The sequence below is a fragment of the Eumetopias jubatus genome, unplaced genomic scaffold (genome assembly GCF_037043125.1).
Source record: "Eumetopias jubatus isolate StellerSeaLion01/CBP00866 unplaced genomic scaffold, mEumJub1_p1.0 scaffold_2, whole genome shotgun sequence".
NCBI classification, from domain to species: domain Eukaryota; kingdom Metazoa; phylum Chordata; class Mammalia; order Carnivora; family Otariidae; genus Eumetopias; species Eumetopias jubatus.
The window spans coordinates 128,898,812-128,911,480 of NW_028274808.1; the positions used below are offsets into that span (position 1 = coordinate 128,898,812).

A 12,669-nucleotide genomic window follows, 5' to 3' on the forward strand; every position below is an offset into this window, starting at 1 on the left:
CCTTCTTACTAGAACCCAAATACCATGAAAGCAGGAATTTAGTCTGGGTTGTTTACATTGAAACACCAGTACCTAGAATATTATCAAGCACAACTCAATAAATCAACTCACTAAGAAATGAATGAACGAATGAATGAAAGAACAAATGAATAAATGAGTAGATGACACAGTAAAAAAAATACCAGAAATGCAGAATATATCATTTGGGATTATTTTTGGGACATGAAAAAAGTGATTTCCACTAATAAGAGAGACTATTAAATTCACTGAATGAGAAACAACAGCAATAAACACGCACACACACAAAATCCCAATTCTCTGCAAAACATACAACAAATGATGTTGTGGAGGTCGTGCCACTATCTAACTCCTCTCTCCTGGAGTCTCCAAATGTGCTCTTTTCTATTATATTGTCAGACAAAATAAATTGACACTACTTAGTATACTGACATTATAACACACAAAGAATGAAGTATTAACAGTGCTTTATTTACAATGTGTTTTTTTCCAGTATCTAATATGACTGAACAATATTCCTTCAGTGGAGCTTGCCTTTAGGAGGTTATCAGGTTAATTCGTGGGGGAAGGTTTGGGAAATCAAAGAAAATATACTACGGTGTATTCCTGATAAAAAGGTGCCATATGTCCTTATGCTTGCAGATCTATTAATTATGTATTTCTTTTTTCCAAGTAATGTTTTATTATATTCACCAGTTTTCCCTTAAGACAGATTCATTGTATTTACTCCTTCTCCCTCATAATTAATGAACATTTCCATTAATTATTTTTCATACAAGGAATCTGATATATGAGTTTATCTGAATACTTGAGGGCAGGAAACAAACAGCATGCCTTCTAGAAATGAATATTAAATACTATTCTTCAGCAAAGTAAAGGATTTATGTTGAAAGTGCATTACTATTCTCACATTTGGAAATAAAGTGCAAGGGATTAACTGTAAATAATTCTGCTTCATGTTATTTATAACATACAGAACCTCTTGCCTTAAACTTAGATACCTGTTCTACAAAACATAATAGTTAATACATATACTGATATTATGTGCTATTTGAAGCACTATCTGTTAACTTGTTTAATGTTATAAAAACCCAATGAAGAAGAATTTGCTGCTGTTCCCATTTTATAGATGGGAAAATTAAGACACCAAGTAACAGGTCAAGGTCATACAGATAGAAAGTGTCAGAATTGAGATTTGTCCCAGAAGTCTCCTAACTAGGCTAAGATTGCTTCTAATATTCTCAACTCTTCTGCTTTCTTAAAAATAAATATTGTTCTTAAAGTAGAAATTAGTGATTGTTATAGAAACTATAGACAAATTTAAAGTATGATTCAACCAAATAGTTAATGGTTGATAGGTGTGTATTTTCTGGGATTACTATTTTTTTTTCTACACACTATTTACTTTATATAAGTGAGAGCAACCTATGTTTGTTACTAAGTCCTAAGTTTAGGTTCTATGGTCGAGCGGAATTAGCATCATTTCTTACCCTAATATTCCAGGAGTGCATGACAAGTTGAATTTTTTTGAGACATTAATTTATTTATTTCCACCTCCTTATCCCTTGCTTTAGTAAGGTGGCTCTGTGCTTCTTAAGGTGATGTTTCTTTCAGGTAAGAAAAATCTTACATCACAATTCCTTTCCTCTATTCTGCTTCTAAGAAGTATGTTGAGAAGATTTTTTTTTCCCAGGCTCTGGTTGATTAAAGGAGAGAGGAATAATCTCCAAGGGAAATTTTTTTTAAAAGGGAACTTCTTTAGTCTAGACTAAATGGTGATTTCTGGGGATGAGAAAAAGGAGTCTAAGAACTTTGAATTTCAGAAGGAGAGGAGACTCCAGAAATATCCCAGAACCACTCTTGGTCCGCTCCTGGGGAAGGTGGATGGGTCTCCAACAGGGTGGCTCCATTGTGGATTCTAGACACTAGATGCCCAGTCTCATTAGACACTCCACAAACCCAAGTATCACAGAAAAGCAGCAGTCAATGGGCCAGGAAGGGCAATGAGAAGACTATTTTTTTGTATAAAATCAAATTTTGAAAATTGGTGAATGAAGCATATTCTTTAATGCCTTTGTGTACTCTTGAAGCAGAGTCTAAAGAAAAATAGAGTTGAATTCATTTCCATCCATTGAATTTATCACAGAATAAGGATAAAGGGGCAAGGTTGGAATAATACCCTTTATTAACATATCTAATCAAAGAAAAGATGATTTTTTGGAGAAAACAGGACTAAAACCTAGAGATCATGCTTCAATGAAGTACAAATAAATTTTAAAATAGGGGATAAATATGGTTAACAAAAAGAACATGGTCCATAATAAAGTGTACCTTTATGGAGGGGTCAAGAACAATAAGTTACCTTCAGCTTCAAGACTGTTAGTTCCAGGAATGGACTGAGGCTGCTAATAACTATGTGTAAACAAATAAATTAAAAGGATCATCTTATTAAAGAACAGTAATATTTGGTGACCCCAAGGCATTAGGCGTGAAATATCTATCGGGCTGAACCTAACATAGGAAGAGAGGAGGCAGGTTAGATTGGAAGTGATTAGGTTGATAGAAATCAAGTAGAATGGCAGGGAAGAAAAAGGTAGAATAGGGTGGAATGGACACATCAGAGTTAACAACTTGGTTCAGTGTTATTCTATAAAAAGAAACATAAACATTGTAATTAACAGTTAAGTGGTCTATTCTTTCTCTCTCTCTCCCTCTCTCTCTCTCTTTTTTGTCAGACTCACAGATGACTGATCTTGAAATTTTATGCTTCTATTATGGTTATCTGATAAAATATTATTCCCACCCATGCAAAGTTAGTTACACCTTGCCCTTCTGTAATGATATTGTGATAGAGAACAGACCTCTTGCGTAAGTCACCCTGAATGCTTTATTAAAAAATAGCGATTATACATTTGCTTTTTGTTTCCAAATATATGACCATAAAGTTGTCTGCCCAATTATGTGAACTTGGAATCCTAGAAGCTTCTCTGCACCAAGAGTGCGACTGGGAAGTCTGTGAGTTTGTGGTCGTATACGTAGAGAATTGTGCACCATACATCTTTCTCTGTGAAGGGATGCACTCAAATGCTTTCCTGGTTGGCATGCTTACAATACAGAATGATGAGAACAGTGTTCGTGAATAAGGAGTTTTACTCCTTGTTTACAAAAAAAGCTCCTCATTTACAAAGGCAGAAGCTTTACTTCATAATTTCAAACTTTAATTTTTGACACTATTAAATACTAGTGGGATGTTTTTATTTATGATAAAAAATATGAAAAATATATAAATAATATTCCTTTCACAAAAAAAAGTAAATCAAGAGGCACTATAACTACATTGGCTACCACTACTAATATTATATATTATAAGTGCTTAGAAGTTTTAAGTGCTTATAAAACCACTTACATACATTAACACGGGAACAATATTGATCTCTTAGAAGCAGTGACAGAAACTAACTAAAATAATTATATTTATATTAGCTTTGTGTCAGCACATTTTGGAATATATCTGACCTTTTCTTTTACTTCCATTAAAAAATATATTAATTTTCAAGGAGTATAGTCATTTTCAATATATTAAAAAGAGAAAATGGTTTTTAGTAATGCTCTGAGAATTCAATTAAAATCTTGTTAAAGATATGATTCTTCCATAAATTTTGTCCCATATACCATAAGATGGAAACACTAAGTAACACTAAACTTTGAAATGTTAGTATTTTCTTCTTTGTTGTAGAATAATAGACTTCTCAATAAATAATGCAATCAGAATACTATTCAGTATTTAACAATTCTGATATAAAATAACCTTTTAACAATTATTATTGTTGATCATTTTTTAAAGATTTATTTATTTATTTATAATAAAGAGAGAGCGAGCGTGATGGGGGAGGGGTTGACGGAGAGGGAGAGAGAATCTCCAGCAGACTCCCTGCTGAACATGGAGCTCCATGTGGGACTCAATCTCATGACCCTGAGTTCACGTCCTGAGCTGAAATCAAGAGTCAGTTGCTTCATTGACTGAGCCATCCAAGTGCCCCTTGTCTATCATTAAACAACAAAGTATCTATTATTAGAAAACTAAAGACACACAATGAAATTCATAACTTTCTATTATTCTCAGTTTAACAATACAGCAAATATTAAGTATTTAGAAATCAATACCAGCCACTGTACTAGGGTTAAGCAGTACGAAGTTGAGTAGGTTATGCTCTTCATATGAAAAAGAAAAAAAAAAACCCACAGTAATAAACAATTTTATGATAAAATCCAAAAATCATGAAATCATAAGGAATCTCAAAATGCACATCTACCTGTCTTTAAACCAAATTAAACTGAAACTATTGCATGTAAGTTAAGTGTATCATCCCAACTTTCCAAGTATTTTTTTCCCATGATCTTAAGGATTGCTTTTATTTATAATAATTTCAATGAAATTCAAACATCCTTGGTACAGATTAAAACAGCTGATCTACAAACTTTGGTTTAAAGAGATACATCTAATCTTAAACAGCAAAACAAGAAAATCACTTCTTACTTGTAATGTATATAGTCTCCCAAACTGAAGAATTCTACAAACCATACTTCTTAATTACTTATTTATGTATTTCCTTAAATATTTTAAAAATATAATGGGTTTGGAGGAATGATTCTGTATTTCAATTTTTTATTTTGATCATTACTTTGTAAAGGTCTCATAATTAATTAATTATGACCTAGAGTCATCAATGAAAATTTAACCAGCTAATGAAAATGTAATCACTCGATGAGGGCTAAATAATTCATCCTAAATTTATTACTTAAATTAAGATAAACAAAAGATTCAAAACCTCAAATTCATGTGACATCAAACTATTACAAAGAAATCACTGTTACTTATATACATGGCAAATGATGTAGTCTATAAAGTATTAACTTCTATTTTAAGCTGTACTTTCATTTACCAACCAGAATGACAACAAAACAACAAAGATTTTACCATTTGAAATTAGATCCTTACATATTAAAGCAGTTCACCTTACCATCTATACCATGCAATATTTTACTATAGTAAAGTAAGTAAGTATCCTAAAAGTATCATAAATATTTTGTTGTTTATTTTTTACCTTGAAAGGCAATGGCTCTTCAGTAAGAGGACTAACGGGAAGTGAAGTGGTGCTACTTGCTGGGCTCATATCTGCACTCTGCAAGGAAAACATAATTGAATTAAAGAGATACATTTTGGTAGTTACTTTTATTATTCCTAATCTAGAATCAAATCCTTCTTCTTAATATAAAAACAAATAAATTAAATATGGGTGTAGAAAAATTCACATTATATTATATACTGAATCATTCCTTATTTAGAAATAGTTATCTTAGGGGCACCTGCGTCGTTCAGTGGTTAAGCGTCTGCCTTCGGCTCAGGTCATGATCCCAGGGTCCTGGGATCGAGCCCCGCATCAGGCTCCCTGCTCGGCGGGGAGTCTGCTTCTCCCTCTCCCACCCCCCCTGCTTGTGTTCCCTCTCTCGCTGTGTCTGTCTCTGTCAAATAAATAAATAAAATCTTAAAAAAAAAGAAATATCTGAAAAATTAGCCTAATTATCACCTCTTAATGTACATTTTAAGTGCATTTTATTAAATGCCATGATCATCTTTGTGCCAGGACAGTATTTAAAATTTTATTTGCTTACTTAAGATTTTTGCCCCCTTTTTTTTGAAAGTTATACAGTATCTGTGATGATTCAGGATGCTGTTATTTCGATATCTTTCAGGCTGATTTTCAAACATATATTTAAAGTATTATTCATGTTTATCTAGTGAAGATTGATTGATTTTAAAGATTTTTACTCATTTATTTGACAGAGAGAGACACAGCAAGAGAGGGAACACAAGCAGGGGGGTGGGAGAGGGAGAAGCAGGCTTCCCACTGAGCAGGGAGCCCGATGCGGGGCTCCATCCCAGGACCCTGGGATCATGACCTGAGCTGAAGTCAGATGCTTAACAACTGAGCCACCCAGAAGTCCCTTAATGAAGATTTAAATTGTATCCAGTTTTTATTCATTATGAAAACTATGTCTGTCATCAATACATAATTGCAAAATGAAGAAATAATAAATTTTTAAATTCCCATATTCATAGCCCCTGACATTTTACAATCTTTCTTACATTCTGCTAGACAAAACAAAAAAAAAAAAAAATGTAAGAACAAAGGATTTATACAAAAAGAGAATTACTGGAATGTTGCTAACGCTGTTCTTCTAGTCCACTAAAAATGTAATCAATTCAAATTTCTTAAATAAGAGATTAGCCTAAAAAAAAGAAGTATGGGTTAGAAGCTTACCATTATTTTTTCTAAAAACAAGAAAAAAGTACCAATAATAGGTAGCAACAGAAGCTATGTTACTATATCCTTAACTTAGTCTGTCAGAATAATTCTCCTTTTTAAGTAGATAAGCAAATAAAACACTGGAAAGAATGAACAGCAACATATTCCAGCTTGTTTACCAACTGCATGCACTAAAATGCAGAAAATTTTGCAGTGAAGATTAAAGCAAAAGAATGGATTAATTTTGATTGTGAAAGGGAATAAGTAGACAAGTTTGGCTGATTTAAGTGCCAAAAAAGAACACATTCAAAGAATAGATGCTACAACTGTTAGAATTCTTAGCGTCTCTTTCCATTCCCAAGGTTATTTTCAGTTCATTTGATTTAGGTGTACCATAAATTGGACACATTTTAAATATCCTTAAAGTGGGATTATTTCTGAGTCTATTACAGCAACAATGCATAAGAACTATAAACATAGTTTATACTCAGGATAATTTTTATATAACATATACTGCATCTGCTTCAGAAATTGATCTAAGACTGCACATTGACTTAAATTGTTAAAGGAGGAAATTAGGTAAAAACTGAACAATAATCTACTGAAGGAAGCAGAAAAATACACACACTCGATAATTGAGGTGAATTAGCTACTGACTTATTTCTAAATTTATTCAGAACTTTTTGTCCATTATTTGATCAAAATCAGGAAATATTCTGAACTGCTGACTTTCACTATCTGATTATATGACACAATAGAGAAACAAACATTTTCTTAGGAATGAATTTACCACAAGATTCTAAAATTTAAAAAATGTGGGAAACTTTTTTTTCCAGACTAGAAAAACAAGACTCCTGAGCCGTTTTTCTTACTGGATTTCTCATGAGAAATTAAGCAATTAATAGAACACAGTTCATATATAGTTGAATTATCTGGTATTTTCCTGAAGAATTGATATTCTGCATAGCATATTAAAGTATCAAGCCCTTAAAAACCATATATTCAGAAGACAGAGATGACATTCAGTTGTAAAAATTTAAAAGCTTGTATCATATTCTCACAGATAAAGATTTTTGAACTTCCATAAGAACATGAACCAAATCAAGCTTCATGGTTAACTTCTTTTAGGGTTGAGGTCTCCCACAACTTCCCAGAAATAAATGTGTCATTCTAAGCACGGCTAGAAAGCAGACTCCAAAATTTGCATCATCTAACCTTGATTCTTTGAATGTCATTCTTAGAGAAAATGGTGTTCCAGCTTTTAACTTTCAAATCCATCTTGTAGTATGACACTTTAATTCTATTGCTCTTAGGGAATCTTGAGAAAAATGTTTTAAAAAAACAAATCAATCTTATATGACATCTGATATACTGTACTTAATTATCAAGTTGAAAAATACAAAGCAAAAATAGAAAAACTGTATCTTCATTTTTAGCTTATTGTTTTCCCATTTGCATTTCAGTGATCTGTAATTTAGGTGCCATTCCAATTTGCTTACACTTTTAGATATCTGATACTATAGTAAATCCTTCAGATATAAATCTTATCCATACTTCATACTTTAATTAGCTTATGCTTTCATTTAATGATAACAATTCCAATGCAATTGCATATCTAAATACGAATTAACAAAGTACTTCATAAGTTACATTGGAAGTTTTTCAAAGCTAACAGTGTATGTTCTTTCACAATTTTCTTCAAAAAATATTTTGTTAGAATTATGGCTTCATCTGCTTTTGATAGATTTCAGATACTTTGGAAATGGCCAGTTCTCAAAATGTGAAAGTGGCTGTCTTTGGAATATAGAATTATTCTGTAAAATAAGCAAATCATCTCAACAAAAGAAACCTCCTTAATTCTTATGTAACATACTTAATGTATGAGTATATTAAGTATGTTACATAAGAGCTTAACATTAAGTGTGACCTTAAAGTTTAATAATAAAATTTAGACAAATATTTACTTTTGAGCCTATCAGAGATATTCTAGTGAATATCACCCTCTTCTCATGCATATTTTTCTCCAAAATTCTTTCTACTCATCTCAGTTTGAAGAAACTATTCACTTTGTTGTTGCTGTTTCCATAATTCCCCTAAATTTACAAACTACCTCATCCCTCACCTCCAACCCATCTTCTTTAAATCAACTCTACTGAAGTATAATATACTATACTAAAATGCAACTTTTAAAAAGTATGTGGTTAGACGACTTGAACAAATGTATACACATGTGTAACTACCACCAAAATCAAGATATAGAACATTTTCATCACTTCAAAATGTTCCTCATGCTCCTTTGCATTCAAATGCCACCCCCTTCCTGGTCCCAGGCAACAATGATATGCTGTATCACTATAGGTTAGTTTTGCCTTCCCTAGAATTTCACATAAATGGAAATGTGCAATATGAACTCTTTTGTACCCAGCTTCGCTCATTCAGCAAAATTATTTTGGAAATTCATCATGTCATGCTGTTGTATATTTCAGGATACATCCTTTTAAATGTAGTGTAATATTTAATGGCAAACCACAATTCATTTATCTAATCACCTGTTGATAGAGTTTGTGTTGCTTCCAGTCTGGGACTATTACTAAGAAAGCCATGATAAACATTTGTGTACATATCTTTTTGTGGACATATGTTTTCATTTTTCTTTTCCTTCTTTCTTTCTTTCTTTTTTTTTTAGATTTATTTATCTGAGAGAGAAAGAGCACAAGTGGGGGGGCAGAGGGTGAGGGCGAGAGAGAATCCTTAAGCAGACTCCCCACTGAGCATGGAGCCCCACGCACAGCTTGATCCAAGGACCCTGCGACCACGACCTGAGCTGAAATCAAGAGCTGGGTGCTCAACTGACTGAGCCACCCAGGCACCCTGTTCTCATTTTTCTTGGATAAATATCTAACAGTGAAATTACTTGGGGCCTGTGGTAAATTTATATCCATTATTATGCCAACTTCATAACAAACCCACAAAATGACAAAGGGGTTGTAATACATTGCACTTCAATTTGTATTTTATCTCACTAATATTGGCATTATCATTTTTTCCTTTTCTTTAATTTTAGCCATTCCAGGGATCTGTAATGGTAGCTCATTGTGGTTTTAACTTTCATTTCCATAGATAACTAATGATGTTGAGGATCTATTCATGTGCCTGTTGACCATTAGTATATCTTGTATTGTGAAGAGTCTGTTAAAATATTTTGCCTATTTTTCTTTTTGATTGGGTTATTTGGATATAAATCCTTTGTCACATATGTTTATTATAAATATTTTCACCCAGTTTTTGGCTTATTTCTTTGTTTCCTTAATACTGTCTTCAAATGAACAAAGCTTTCCACCTTTTTTTTTTTTTTATGGTTTATACTTTTGTTGATTCACCTAAGAAATCTTGTCCTACCTCAAGTTCACAAAGATTTTTTACTTATGCATTCTGCTACCAACCTTTCTGTTCATACACCATGGCCAAAAAAACAGCATAGTTAGGATTCTATTCTTTGAAAATGCTTTTGCAAATTTTTGGTATATAACACACATTAAATAACACTAATATTTGTATTGTACACAATCTAGCACAAGATTTTCACAAAGATTAATTTGTATTTTAGCAAGTTAGCTCAAACAGTTTAGACAGTTTCACTCATTTGATGGGAATCTGACAGTTACCATGATTTAACATACTTTAATTACAGTAAAAATGTGGAGATATTATCTGCTTGTGGGCTTGTCAAAGGAGGAGAGGAAATCTTTGCTAAAAATACTGAAAATTTTAAATGAATATAAGACACTCTCATCAGAGTGGTGATTATGGAACTTCCTGGGCAGATAAATGGAAGGAGAGAGAAATAAAGTTTTAGGTGGGAAGGGAAATAGAAATGGCAAGAAAAGCAATGTGTTTATCATCTCTTTCTGTTGACTCATCTTTGAGGAAAAAAAGAGGACACAAGTGGAAATAGAAATAGGTATTTTAAATAAAATTCTAAGAGATAAGATGAGGAATGTTCCCGTCTTTTTTCAAATTTCTCAATGGAATAAAAAATAATTTAAGTACATAGAGAAGTTCTGCAAATACCATGCCACTGTGGCATATTAAGAGCTGCCACACAAGAGGAAAAAAGTGACAGGAGGCTGAATAGAACTTTCCTTGCTTCCTATGAGATGACTCCTAAAAATATATATGAATTATCAAGGAGGTTGGAAATAGCAAAAAAAAGACCTCAATTCAATCTTCAGACTGAGTATCTGGTATCAACTCTGACTACTAACCTAGTAGCTACTTTGACTATTAACACGGATTGCAGAATTACTAGAAGTTATTATTGATGAAAAAATAAATGTACAAAAATAAGTATAAAAAATATAAGTATACTAAAACAGCATTTCTATTAAAAAAATTCCAGAAAGTGAACACTAGGATTTGTAAATCATAGTCGGTGTTCTTTCCCAAATAAATAATGAAAGAAACATTTTGTTGTAATAATAATCATGTTCTTCCAGGTTAAATTTCAGACCACAATTTAGGGTAATGGTATATTATCTGTTATTATAAACAGTGCTTTAAAAGTTTGCCTAAAAAATCTAATCACTCTCAACTAACACTGCTCAACTGTTAATGACCAAAGTGTACAACTGAGGGCTTTGACACTCAATATACTGTCACTAAAGAAATAGAGAAATTAAAGGGTAAGAGATGTCATTAATTCTTACTAAACCAGAAAAGAATGTTGATACTTTGAATGACACATTTTCTCTAAGCTTCTACTATTTTTATTATTAAAAAATAAAAAATGCACTTACCATAATAGCCTTGACAAACAGTGTTCTGTTCTTTCTTTTGACATGAAGAAATGAACTCTCAACTGATTCACAAACTATCTATACTTGATATTATAGATGGGTATAAAATTGTCAAGTCAGCCATTTATATAATAATATAAAAATTAAAATTAAAATTTAGTTTTGAAATATTCTTCATTAATTCATAAATTAGGGAGTTACTTTTTAAAAAATGCATAAATGCATTTTGTTTTACTATTATTTTTTAAGTAATCTGTACACCCAACAACGTGGGGCTCAAATTCATGATCAAGAGTCACAGCGCTACCAAGTGAACCAGCTAGGTGCCCCGGGAGTTATTTTTTATCCATGAAAATGAGATAATTTTTTACAAGTATTGATAATATTTTATTATATGAGCCATATTGTATTTTCTCTCTGATTTTGGGGGGAAATGTGCTAATTTTATCAAATAAAATATTCTTTATTAATGCCCAATTACTAGATATTCCTTTCTTCTAATAAAGGAACCATGGCTCCTTGGAGAAATCGCTGATTCCAGGGATGGGGCAAAGAGTGTACTGGGTGATTCTATACCATTTTGTTGTTCCAGAAAGTAAGAAAATGCTCAAAAGATAAAAGGATGGGGAATGCCAAAGAGATAAAAGAGCCAGTGTGAAAGAGCTCCCAACTGCCAGAGCTGGAACAATTTGAGCAACAAAATAAATAACATCGTACTGGAGTTATAATCCGAAGATTAAAACAAAATTTTAAAAAATCATGAATTCACATATAAATAAGTAAGGAACTGAATAAATAAATAACCGGAGAGAAAAGTCAAATCTCTCTTACAGAAGAATTTCAAATAAATTATGCAGATACTCCCTCTCTTAAAGAATTTACACCCCACCCCACAACCAACTCCCAGGCTGTGTTTAGTCAGTTAATTTAAAGCATAGAGTATGAAAAGGGGAATTGTAACTTTACAGTGGAGAAACCCAGCAAATTTTACCTCATCCAAGTGATCATGGTAAACACCAGGTAGATAGCATGACATAATATGATAAGAGGGGTACTTCACCTCTGTGGTTTTTCTCCCACCTCAGTCTAATTATGAGAAAAATATCAGACAAACCCAAATTGAGGGGCATTCTGCATAAAATCTAACCAAAGTCAAGGTAATCAAGGACAAGGCAAGTCTGAGAACTATTACATATCATGTCATTAGAGAGACATAATGACTAAATGTAATGTGGTATCCTGGGTAAAATCCTGCAGTAGCAAAAAGGATATTAGGGAAAACTGGTAACATTTGAATACATTGCTAAGTTTAGTTAATAGTAATGTACCTATATTGGTTCTTGGCTGTGACAAAAGTACTCTGTGAGGTAAGATGATAACAATTGGGGAAACTGAATGACAGGTGTATGGGAGTTCTCTGTACTACCTCTGCAAATTTTCTATACATATGAAACTTTTAAAATAAAAAGTTCATTTAAAAATATTCTTCATTCACAATATAACCAGGCTTTTCAGGATTATAATACATGACTGTCATTGTATTCATA

The 12,669-nt window shown here is 32.4% G+C and overlaps 1 protein-coding gene across 1 annotated transcript in view; it reads right to left on the reverse strand.

The window, feature by feature from the left end:
- CCSER1 (coiled-coil serine rich protein 1) overlaps positions 1–12,669 on the reverse strand; it is a 723,573-nt gene that overhangs the window by 182,133 nt on the left and 528,771 nt on the right. Inside the window, exon 7 of the mRNA XM_028117742.2 lies at positions 5,124–5,201. Within this exon, the coding sequence (XP_027973543.1) occupies positions 5,124–5,201 (78 nt within the window). The remainder of the gene's footprint in view (positions 1–5,123; positions 5,202–12,669) is intronic.